The sequence below is a fragment of the Gopherus evgoodei genome, unplaced genomic scaffold (genome assembly GCF_007399415.2).
Source record: "Gopherus evgoodei ecotype Sinaloan lineage unplaced genomic scaffold, rGopEvg1_v1.p scaffold_37_arrow_ctg1, whole genome shotgun sequence".
In the NCBI taxonomy this organism is placed as follows: domain Eukaryota; kingdom Metazoa; phylum Chordata; order Testudines; family Testudinidae; genus Gopherus; species Gopherus evgoodei.
In genome coordinates this window covers 3,027,782-3,040,277 of record NW_022060049.1, presented here as the reverse complement: position 1 = coordinate 3,040,277, position 12,496 = coordinate 3,027,782, and the positions used below count along the sequence as shown (strand labels likewise).

The 12,496-nt window shown below is 51.6% G+C and overlaps 1 protein-coding gene across 8 annotated transcripts in view; it reads right to left on the bottom strand.

The window, feature by feature from the left end:
• Window positions 1–12,496, bottom strand: part of EVI5L (ecotropic viral integration site 5 like) — a 97,974-nt gene that overhangs the window by 7,265 nt on the left and 78,213 nt on the right. For 7 of the 8 annotated variants that reach the window (XM_030545342.1, XM_030545341.1, XM_030545345.1 and 4 more), the window contains one exon: window positions 4,693–9,816. The exons of the other annotated variant lie outside the window; for it this stretch is intronic. In XM_030545342.1, coding sequence (XP_030401202.1) covers window positions 9,493–9,816 — 324 coding nt within the window. In that variant the 3' untranslated portion in view covers window positions 4,693–9,492. Of the gene's footprint in view, window positions 1–4,692; window positions 9,817–12,496 lie in introns of those variants that run through there. 8 annotated transcript variants of the gene reach the window in all.

The window sequence follows — 12,496 nt, the reverse complement described above, 5'->3', positions numbered from 1 at the left end:
GATCACAATGGTCTTTTCTGGCCAATCTGTGAATATTTTTAACATGCTGACGTTTCCCAGATGCGCTCAGGATGAGGAGCTGACCTGCTAGCCTTTCCCGGCCAATCCTGGAGCAGAAGCATCCTACAGAGCCCAGAGGCACAGAGTTAGTAAGACAGTGTAAATAGTTTATTGTTTTTGATTTTTTCTCTCTTTTTTTGAAAGTACAGATGTTTTTTGCACAAGTCAGGTTTTTTAAAAATGGGTGTGGGCTGAAGAGGACCAAGGTTACAGTCAGAGAGGAGGAGGGGTCACCGCTACACGGATACACCAGACACACGAGTTTGGGAGCGGTCAGACCATCGGGGGTAGTTACAGTACCATCAAAATGAACCAAAATTCACTGCAACCTGAGTGCGTTTCTTGGATATGGAGCCAAACGGGCTTCTCCATGGCTGAGCTATGCGCACCTCGCAGGAAGACAGCATCCAAGCCAAGGAGGTGGCACCAATCTGACATGCCTTTGCACACTGATTGCCAGTGAGGGAGGCACCCGGGTGTTTTGTATTCCCTGTGGGTGGGGTGTTGGTAATGACTCTGCCCACTGGTGGGAAGCCCTGCCAGGTCCCCTCCTCAGTCTCACTCGCATTTCACTGTTACCTTCTCTAGAGAGACCAGTTCCACAGCGGGTGGAACTTTGCAACTCCAGTGGGAGGCCAATGTACACCAGCTGGGGTTCTGGCCCATTGACTCCAATGGAGCGATGCTGATTTACACCAGCTGGGGATCTGGCCCATTGACTCCAATGGAGCGATGCTGATTTACACCAGCTGGGGATCTGGCCCATTGACTCCAATGGAGCGATGCTGATTCACACCAGCTTGGGACCGGTCCCGCGATTGCTGATCCATAGTGGGTGAACTATCTCTCTCTGTGTCTTAGTACAGGCCAACATCCTCTGGTCTAACCTCACCTGTCTGCAGGTTTCCCCTGCTTCCCAGAGGAGCTGTTGGAAGGTGGATTCGCCATCACAGATCATTTTTAAAGCAACGCTGGATGTTTTCCTCAAAGCTCTGCTCTAGGAATTATTGGGGGCAGGTCTCTGGCCTGTTATCCAGGTGGTCAGACTAGATGATCACAATGGTCCCCTCTGTCCTTGGAATTTGTAACTCCTTATGATCTCCTCCATTCAATCTTCTATGCTCTCTGCTTCCTGGCCTCCAGGGTCTCCCATTCGGCACCCATCAGCACCGCTCCTTGCTCAGCATGGGGATGGGCATGGAGAGGTTCTAGCTAGTCCCTCTTCTCTGGCAGGCAGGTGGGGAGATTGAACCTTTGTCAATCCATGTGACAGCTCAGTCCTAGGACACAGATCCTGGCTGGTCCTGGTCACTCTGTGGACCTTTTCTCTCTGGGTCTGCCCTCTGCGGGACTGTCCGCTAAGAAGTGGGGCAGAACTGAAGGGGGCTGTGTGGGAGCTGTTAATGCCCCAACAGCACAGTAGCTTTACAGCCTCTATTAAAGAGCAGGCTGATGGCACAAGGTGGACAGGCAGGAGATCTTGAGTTGTAGAAGCTCTGACATTTTTGCTTTTAAATGTTGAGGCTTCCCCAACTTCGGGGGTTTCACAAAATGTGTTTCCTAGAGGTGGGTTTGAACGCAAGCCCTAGCTCCAAGTGCCCCAAAATCTGGGGGAGTCCAGGCTGAACTTTCAGGCTCTAACTTTGCTCCCCCTTCTCTGTTTCTCTCCGAGTCCCGGACTCAATAAAGTAGTAGCAGTTTAAAGCCCACTCTGAACTTCCCTATGGGGTGACCTTGGGCAAGTTCCTTCCCTTCTCTGGGTCTCAGTTTCCCTCCCACCCTCCATCTTGTCTATCTAGACTGTAAGCTCTTTGGAGCATGGGCTCTCTCCTACTAAGTGTGTCTGTGCAGCACCCTGCAGCCCTGATCTGTTAGGGCCCCTAGGAACTACCATAACACATCCCACACATTCCACAAACATAACTAGTTAACCATCCTGACACTAGATGGGGAAACTGAGGCAGAAAGGAGGAGGAAGTGACTTGCATTGCACGATCTGGAGTCAAAGCTGGGATTGGAACACAGGAGACCCCGGGCTCCCAGTCCCAGACTCTACCCGCTAGGCCATGCCTCCCCCTTCCTAAAGGACAGAATTCAGGTGAAGTCCGCAACAGCTACTCAGCACCCATTCCCTACCTATGCATTCTCATTGGCGCTGCCTGCAGCCTGCCCCACAGCCCTGGCTGTGCTACACACAGGGCTTGCCAGAGTGGATCAACCTAATGATCTACCCAGGCCTGTCTACAACTGGCCAGTCTCAGCTACGTCAGAGGAAGACGGATTCTTGCAGTGGGCAGCCAGTTGAAGAAGCAGCAAGGGGACCAAAGCTGCCAGGTTAGGGGCAGCTAGAGGGAAGGGGGAAAGGTCTGGCTGAGGTTTGCCCATGGCGTGATGAGCTGTACTTATACTATTGCCAGGGCGGGGAGGAGCATGCATGAGTGTCACCAAGCAGGCGCGCCCTGCTGTCCTGGGTGCTGTGTTCTCAGAGCAATGTGGCTGCAGCCTACTACAGATCACAGAGCAGGTCAACTTTAGGCACCTTGTTTTAGTTGCTACTCAAAAATCACACAGGAAAAAACCAAACCAAACCAAACCCCCGACACGAGCAGCTCGAGAATGAACCTCGCCAGAGGTTCTGTTCACGGATTTAGTAAAGGTAGATCGTGTCAAACCAATCTGATCTCCTTCTTTGAGAAGGTGACGGATTACTTAGATAAAGGAAATGCGGTAGATATAATTTACCTAGATTTCAGTAAGGCGTTCGACACGGTTCCGCACGGGGAACTGTTAGTCAAATTGGAAAAGATGGGAATGAATATGAAAGTTGTAAGTTGGATAAATAACTGGTTAAAGGGGAGACTCCAGAGGGTCGTATTGAAAGGTGAATTGTCAGGCTGGAAGGAGGTCACTAGTGGAGTCCCTCAAGGATCGGTTTTGGGACCGATCTTATTTAACCTTTTTATTACTGACCTTGGCACAAAGAGCGGGAATGTGCTAATAAAGTTTGCGGATGACACGAAGCTGGGGGGTATTGCTAACACGGAGAAGGACAGGGATACTATTCAGGAAGATCTGAACCACCTTGTAAACTGGAGTAATAGAAATAGGATGAAATACAATAGTGAAAAGTGCAAGGTTATGCATTTAGGAATTAATAATAAGAATTTTGGATATATGTTGGGGGCGCATCAGTTGGAAGCGACGGAGGAGGAGAAGGACCTTGGGGTACTGGTTGATAGCAGGATGACTATGAGTCGCCAATGTGATACGGCTGTTAAAAAAGCAAATGCGATTTTGGGATGCATAAGGCGGGGTATTTCCTGCAAGGATAAGGAAGTGTTAGTACCGTTATACAAGGCGTTGGTGAGACCCCATCTGGAATACTGTGTGCAGTTCTGGTGTCCCATGTTCAAGAAGAATTCAAACTGGAACAGGTTCAGAGACGGGCTACAAGGATGATCCGAGGAATAGAAAAACTGCCTTATGAAAGGAGACTCAAAGAGCTTGGCTTGTTTAGCCTGGCCAAAAGAAGGCTGCGGGGGGATATGCTTGCTCTATATAAATATATCAGGGGGGTTAACGTTAGGGAGGGAGAGGAATTATTTAAGTTTAGTACTAATGTAGGCATGAGGACGAATGGGTATAAACTGGATATTAGGAAGTTTAGACTTGAAATTAGAAGAAGGTTTCTAACCATTAGGGGAGAGAAGTTCTGGAACAGCCTTCCGAGGGAAGTAGTGGGGGCAAAAGACTTTCCTGGCTTTAAGACAAAGCTTGATAAGTATATGGAGGGGATGCTATGATAGGATTGTTAATTTGGGCAATTGATCTTTGATTACCACCAGACAGATCTGCTCAATGGTCTGCGGGGAGATGTTGGATGGAATGGGAACTGAGTTACTGCAGAGAATTCCTTCTTGGGTGCTGGCTGGTGACTCTTGCCCACATGCTCAGGGTTTAGCTGATCGCCATATTTGGGGTCGGGAAGGAATTTTCCTCCAGGGCGGATTGGCAGGGGCCCTGGAGGTTTTTCGCCTTCCCCTGCAGCGTGGGGCACGGGTCGCTTGCTGGTGGTTTCTCTGCAGCTTGAGGTCTTCAAACCAATTTTGAGGATTTCAATAACTCTGTCCTGGGTTAGGGGTTGTTATAAAATTGGATGGGTGGGGTTCTGTGGCTTGCCTTGTGCAGGAGGTCAGACTAGATGATCAGATTGGTCCCTTCTGACCTATGAGTCTATGAGTCTATGAGAGCCGCAGGGAGTGGGGGAGGCAGTGGATTTTCCCTTCTAAACTCAGGTCAGTTTGCTTTAGTCATGATCCAAACCCTTCCATGTGCCACAGTAACCAGCACTGCAAGTGGGATTTACAGGCACTGTCCGTCTCATGGAGGCGATAGCAACACATCCGTAATCGGGCAAACTCCCATGCAGGCAATGGGAGCCTTCAAAAAACCCTTTCTCCGATGTCTTGAACTTGCACCACTAATCCAGGCAGAAGAGCTACCTGAGACCTCGCTGGCCTGCTTGCACGGAGAGCCTGGGAAGGAACCTGCAGCTGAACTGGTCCTGTCTATGGTGGATGGAAAGCCACCCAGAGCTTTCCCACCAAGGCACCCACACTGCACAGCTTTGTCATTTGTAAGTCCATGCTCCCACGCCATCTGACCAACAGCAATGGGGGTGGCCAGCCACGCCTTGCAGTTCTTCTCCAGGTCCAGGCCCGGGGGCAGTGCTGTCAAGGAGTAACCCAGTGGCCTGCTGTAGGCAGCAGACTCTGCTAGGCTGGAGTCCAGCCTGTGGTTACACCCACGCAGTCCGACCCACTTCAGTGGCATTGCAATGGCGGAATCTGGCACTCTGTTCATGCAGGTTGCTGCAATGCTGACTTGAACCAGGGACCTCCTGTGGGCTGCAGGCAGCGCCCTATCGAAGAGCCCCTCCCCTGCCAGCTGAGCAAGAAGAAGGAGTGCTAAACTGGCAGTCAGCTCATGCCATCTCCTGGGGTGGTGTCCAGGGGGAATGATGTTACCTGTCCCCCGCTTCCTCATGGCCCAGCACCTCTGTGGTTGGGATGCTGTCCTAGGGAGGGTCTGGGTCTCCCTGAGAGCTGATTCCTTATGGGGGGTGGGGGTGGCCAGGTGGCAGGTCCCGAACACCTTGCTGCTCAGTGTGCAGCTGTGGACGTGGGCATGCAGGAAGAAAGGGAGCATCTGGGGCCCACTCGTCCTGCACCCCAGATTCTGCCATTACTGACTCCAGCGTGATCCCACCGAAACCACTGTGTGGGTCCATGTAGGGACAGGATTCCAGCCCAGCAGGGCTAGTGTCTGCTCCCTACAGCAGGGTCACGCCCAATCGCAAGGTGCGACATGTGAAGTCTCTGCTGGAACGTGATAAACCTGCCTGAGGGGATCGTTGTCTCAGAAAGGGTGTGAAAATAAGGGCCTGATCCTGACTAAAGCAAAATTCCCAGCGAAGTCAAAGAGCCAAAGCCAGAGGCCGGGAAGGATTTACTCAGTTTACTCAGGACGTACTCCAGAAAGCTCCCACTGATTTCAAAGTCATGTTTTGCCTAAGTACTGAGGGCCAGATCTCCAGCTGGGGGAAATTAGTGTCACTCTGCTGGAGCCAACGGGCTAAATCCCTGGCTGGTGTAAATCAGCGTATGTGCACTGTGGTCAATGGGGTTATGCTGTTTTGCACTAGCTATGGATCTGGTGCAGACACACTGCTCTTAGTAGTAGATGTAGCATGGTGTCCTCCAGCGGCGGCCCCAGCACTGCTCCCAGCTGCAGTACTTAGGAACAGTACTGCAGAGTCCTTTAACAGGAGCCAAATGTCAAAGCCTTTCCTTAGGCAAAGATCTCAGCCACTTGACTGGGTAAGGCCCAGGTAAACACTGAGAACAGGAAGGACTTGGCCCTATGATCTGTTATCCCAGCGTTAATCTGAAGCAACTCCACTGAAATCAATGGCGGAAGGAGCTCCAAATCAATCCCTTATTCCAGAAGGACTCGTGCCTTCAGGCCGCTCTGTGAAGCTGCTAGTCCTCGGCTGGCGCTATACAGAATAAATAAAACAACAAGGCGGTGCGCATGACCAGCTCCATAACCAGCAAATGGATTCCTCAGCCATTTTCTGTTGCAATCAAGGCCCCCAGCACAGGAAAATGGCATCGGGAGCTAAAGGCGATGGCAGAGAAAGGCCTGCATGTGAATCACCCTCAGCTCGTGTGGAATGCTGCTGTTCTCTGGGAGGAAAGGGGTATCACAAGGATTTGGCAATACAGTGAGCACATATATATATAATATATATATATTAAAATATACAGATTATAAATACCCAACCAAAGCCTCTCCCAGGCATATTTATATAAGTATACACAATACTCCAGTTCAGTGACGTGGTGGAACGGTGAGGGGCTCAATCCAAGCATTCAGGTCCACTGGGGCTGTTGTTTTCCATTTCAGAAGGGGAAGGTTTAGGATATGGGGGAAGGTTCTGCCAAGCTGGGAGGTCCAAGGCATCCCTCCTTTGGAAACAGACCCAGTGAACTTAATACACCAGCAGGGAAGGGGAAAGCTCTGGAAATACCTGTTGGCGGGGGAGGGCTGGAGGTGTAGTCCATTGAAAGTGACGGTTGCAATCGGCCGGAGAGGAAATCAGGCAAAGCCATCCATGGGAATGGGTTTTCCTCAGCTGCTGGATGTCCAATTTTACTGAATTCAGAGAGAAGAAGGGAAATACAAGGAGGGTGTAAAGCAGGGGCAGGATGGAAAGAAAGAAAGGGCTAGAGGAAATAAAACTCAAGTTCATAAGAGAGCAAGCCAGATAATCTCTGCAGGGACTGATGGATCCAGCCAGCTCTACACCCCCTGCATCGTTCTTCTCTCTGCCTGAGCAGGTCTGTGCACAGGTCGCTCTAGATGGCCGGTGCTCTTCATAAACAGAACAGCCAACAGGCAAAAAGCATCCCATGCGCTCAAGGTTTTAAAGCAGCCATTGGTGCCTAGCAGCATCAGTCTCTCCCAGAGACATGACAATGGCCCCAAAAGGGCCCTCTCGCCTTGTCTCAGCACTACGTGAACTCTGGTCCTGAGCCCCACTGCCTTCGTTTGCCATCCAGGTGCCTGGGAAATTCAGCCTTCATCCCACCCACGTGAGATCTTCCATCCCTGCTGGGAGCAGCCAGTCCTGGAGATCTCGCCTTTCATTTTCCATCTGTGCTCCCCGAAGGGGTGCTAGAATGGAGCTGTGTTGCTGCTGCACAGAGGGGGTGGAAATGAACCAACACTACAGCTTCAGGTGCTTGCAGCTCCATGGCATCTCACCACCACCAGGAAGTGATGTAAAGCCCCAAAGCAGGAAGTGATGCAATACTCGGACTCTGTCACAAACAAATGGAAGTGCAATCTGGACTGTTTTGTAGTGGAAATTAGGAGTCAGAGCTGTAGACAAAAGAGACTAGCTCCTGTGCTGGTGTAGGTCATTGTAGTGCCATTTACTGCAGCAGAGCTCTGGGGATTTGCACCAGCTGAGGAGCTGGCTTGCTGACTGCAAGCAAAGCTCTTTGGGTGAAGGGCTGTGGTGGTCGGCCTGGCTGGCTCTTCCACAGAAATGATACTAGATGGGCACTGCTGCCAAGAACGATGCTGCTAGCCAAGGTGGGAGCACTGCAGGCAGCGCTTTATTGGAAAATTCCTTCAACAGGGATCACGTTTGCAGACTGGCTCCATCCCAAGGAAGCTGCTTCACCTGCCGCCTGATCACCAGGGCAGGCTTCGAAGTGGTGAATGGTTCAGCAATTCTGGCCCAGGGTGGCCCATTTGGAGATAAGTAGCTTGGGTTTCGATTAGGAGCTGAGCTCTCCACTAAGGGCTACTCCAAGGAGTGGGCATTTCCGTCATCTGACTAGGGCTTGCTGAGCTGTGCATGCCCTTCATCCTTCGTTCCAAATCTCCTACAGCTCTGGCAGACTGCGGACATCTCACAGTGCTATGGAAACATTGTGCCAGTTGCAGAGCTGGGAGAGCCAGTTCAGAGGAACACAGGCCAGGCTGGCTGAAGGAGGTCAAGCCCCATCATGCATAGAAACAAATGTCCTCCAGATGATTCCCAGCTGGGGACTTTTCTCTATGCTCCTCCCCAAACTGCTCCTGTTTACCAGGCACCTTTGCTGTGCACCAGACAGATCTTGGCCAGGACACAAGGTTTCTGGTGGCTTTCTGGGTAGAGTAAGAAAGGTTCTCCTAGGGGATTTGTTTCCACATAGCCCTCTCCAGACAGGGAGGTTGGAAACCCTACAGTTTGCCATATGGAGCAGAAGAGAAAGGCAACAGTTACAACACCTTCTGGAGAACGTAATGGTGCAGGAGACTGGTGCAGCTCCATTACGGATGGAGGACAGGAAGGCAGCAGGGCAGAACGCTGCTCCCACAGATTCCCTTAGGACACGTCAGTATAATTTCCTAGAACTTAAAGCTTAGTGTGGAGCTCCCCGAGGGGAGCCCAGTTGGCATCGTAACAGTTTAAATAAATAACATCTGGAGAACAAAAATAAAATATAATCTCTCATGTAACCAAGCAGGCTCCTCGATCCACAATCCCCCGCACCGGGCCCTTCCCATCCTGGGGAGAGCTCCCTTGGGAATAGGGATATGAAGGCCTCCAATTCTCCCCTCTCCGAACAGATGCTCTCGGGATCATCGGGGACACATATTTAAATAAAAGGAAGAAGGACTCAACTTCCCGCCCTCTGAGTGTGGAGGGGAGGGAATGGTTTGTTGGCCAGTTGCCCACAGGTGCTCAGACTCGGTGGATGGTCATTGGGCCCGGATATCCAGTGGCCTAGCTGCTTCCACCTCTGCTCATGATGACACTGAGCTGAGTTCTCAAGTGTGCAAACTTTTGGGGGAGGGCAACACAAGAAGGAGGCATTGGGGCGGGGTGGGGCGAATGAGGAGTCAATGGAGTCGGAGTGTAACTACTGGTGATGACAGAGCAGGAGAAAGGCAGTGCAGATAACAATCAAAGTAGAGGCTCTGTATAACACAGGCTGGCTGGAGAGCCGTCCCTGCATGGCAGCAGACGTGCAATGCTCTCTGAGCCCAGCCATCGTGTTGGGTCTATGATCTCCCTGACCTGGGGATTTGCAACAGCTGAGGAGCTGGCTTGCTGACTGCAAGCAAAGCTCTTTGGATGAAGGGCTGTGGTGGTCGGCCTGGCTGGCTCTTCCACAGAAATGATACTAGATGGGCACTGCTGCCAAGAACGATGCTGCTAGCCAAGGTGGGAGCACCGCAGGCAGCGCTTTATTGGAAATTCCTTCAACAGGGATCACCAAGAGCGCCAAGGAGAGGAGTCTCTTCTCTCCGGGCTGTGCACTCAGTGCCTGTTTGGTGGATGGGGGGTCCCCCTGGCATCGGCATCTCCTCTCACTTGCTGAGGGTCTCTCCGAAGATGATCTGCGGCTCCATCTCGCTGTCGGCCTCCGCGGTGGAGGTGGGGTCCTCGGGCTCACTGTCTGTGGAGCCATCGCTCTCCTTGCCAGAGCTCTTCATGCCCCGCAGGAAGCGGGCACTGCAGGGTGAGAGCGGGTACAACACATCCTGCAGCGCACCCACCACCATGGGGTTGGTCAGCAGCTCCTCATCTGAGGAGTGCAGTGAGTCCTCGTCCACCGCCAGGTGGCTCACAATGTGGATGCCATCAAAGCCCATGGAGTCCTCAAAGGGCTTCTGGCCCTTCATCAGCCGGATCTGGAGGCACAGGAAACCGGAGGTGAGGAACAGAAGTGACAGGGCTGGCACATGTGCCCTCGCCAGCCCTGCCTATCTGGCCTGGACGGGGATGGGCAGGGCACAATGGAGCTCAGAAATACACTGGGGGATCTGGCCGTCCAATCCCCCAGAGACAAAAGGGTGTACAGACAGCTCCCTCAGACAGCAGAGGGCTCACTGGGTTACATTTATGGAGACTACCTCTTCCCAGTGTGGGGCAGAGGGAGCTTGTGGGGAAGGGGAGCAGAGACAGCCCCTCCCGGTATGGGACATAGGGAGCTCTGGGGAGTGGGAAGAGCAGAGAGCCCCACACAGCATAGGGCAGACACAGCTCCCCAGCATGGGACATAGGAGGATGGCTGCTTACTACCACAGAGCCAATCTTGTGGCTGAGAAATTCGACTGAGAATTTCTTGGCTCTGCACAACCTTGGGCAAGTCACATGCTCTCTCTGTGCCTCAGTTCCCCTGTTTGTTCAGGGGTTAATAACGCTGCCCCATCTCCCAGGGTGGGGTTATGGGGCTGAATTCATTCCTCTTTCCAAAGTGCTTTGACTCAGATCCCCAGCAGTGACACATGCTGCCTTTATGATTCAATATGTACAGCCAGATCCCCAGCTGGTGTAAATGGGCTGGGCTCTGTGGGAGTCAGTGGACCATATCCCCACCTGGTTTAAATCAGCATTGCTATACTGGAGTCAATGGGGCTACAGAAATTTACACCAGCTGAGGATCTGGCCAATGCAGTCTGGTGACCTCTGTCATCTGGGAAATTGACAATTCAGTGTACAAAGCATCACACCGGGTGACACTGTGACAGACAGGCTCCCCCAAGCAGTGAATCCCAAAAGCCTTTAGCCTCATGGCAGCAGAGCAGTCCAGCACAGGTTAACATAGAATCAGAGAACCCAGACACACAGCGAGCATGGCCCAGCAGGTGAGGCATCAGACTAGGGGACAGGAGACATCAGAATTGTTTGAATTATGGTAGCATCTAGAGGTCTCAACCAGCGCCAGGGTCCCACTGTGCTGGGCACTGCATGGATCCCAAGCAAGACTGGGGTCCCTGCCTGAGACTGGGGCCTGGTCATGTTGGGCGCTGCCAAACCCTGCCATTGGGGACCCATCATACTGGGCACTGTCAGACTCCAGCCTACCAAGATCTGTGCGTGACAGAGCAGCTGCTAGAGTCTCTGCTGAGCCCAGCTCCCCATCTGGGCTTGTTCTGGGTATTGTTGAAGGTGCTGGCTGGCTGACTCAGAAGCAAACCTCTGATCTCTATCAGCTCCCCTGGAAATCAGTGACTTGGAAGCCTTAGTCATAGGCTGTTCCTCAACTCCACGTTACCATGCGTAGGGGGCTGTGGTCTGCCACAAAGACACTAGTACGAGAGTCCCAGGAGCTAATATACACTGTGTTCAACCAGCTTGGCTTAACAGTGAAATCGTTGGTGAGCTTAAACTCAAACAGGAAGCTTTCAAGAAGTGGAAATTTGGACAGATGACTAGAGAGAAATATAAAAATATTGCTCGAGCATGCAGGGGTGTAATCAGGAAGGCCAAGGCACAACTGGAGTTGCAGTGAGCAAGGGATGTGAAGGGTAACAAGAAGGATTTCTACAGGGGTGTTAGCAAGAAGAAGGTGGTCAGGGAAAGCGTGGGACCCTTAATGAATAGGGGAGGCAACCTAGTGACAGATGATGTGGAGAAAGCTGAAGTACTCAATGCTTTTTTTTGCCTCGGTTTTCACAGACGAGATGAGTCCCCAGACTGCTGCACTGGGCAACACGGTATGGGAAGGAGGTGAGCAGCCCTCAGTGGTGAAAGAACAGGTTAAGGACTACACCTCTACCCCAATATAATGCAACCCGATATAACACCAATTCAGATATAATGCTGTAAAGCAGTGCTCCGGGGGTGGTGGGGGGGAAGGGGGGAGGGGCTGTGTGCTCTGGCGGATCAAAGCAAGTTCGATATAATGCGGTTTCACCTATAACGTGGTAAGATTTTTTTGGCTCCCAAGGACAGCGTTATATCAAGTAGAGCTGTATTTAGAAAAGCTGGACATGCACAAGTCCCTGGGTCCAGATCTAATGCATCCAGGGGTGCTGAGGGAGCTGGCTGATGTGATTGCAGAGCCATTGGCCATTATCTCTGAATATTCCTGGCGATCGGGGGAGGTCCCGGATGATTGGAAAAAGGCAAATATAGTGCCCATATTTAAAAAAGGGAAGAAAGGGGAACTACAGCTTCACTTCAATCCCTGGCAAAATCATGGAGCAAGTCCTCAAGGAATCCATTTTGAAGCACATGGAGGAGAGGAAGGTGATCAGGAACAGTCAACATGGATTCACCAAGGGTTGATCATGCCTGATCAACCTCCTTACCTTCTATGATGAGATAACTGGCTCTGTGGATATGGGGAAAGTGGTGGATGTGATATATCTTGACTTTAGCAAAGCTTTTGATACGGTCTCCCACAGTATTCTTGCCAGCAAGTTAAAGAAGTACGGATTGGATGAATGGACTATAAAGTGGACAGAAAACTGGCTTGATTGTTGGACTCAGCAGGTAGTGATCAATGGCTCAATGTCTAGTTGGCAGCCGGTATCAAGCAGAGTGCTCCAGGGGTCGGTCCTGGGGCCGGTTTTGTTCAACATC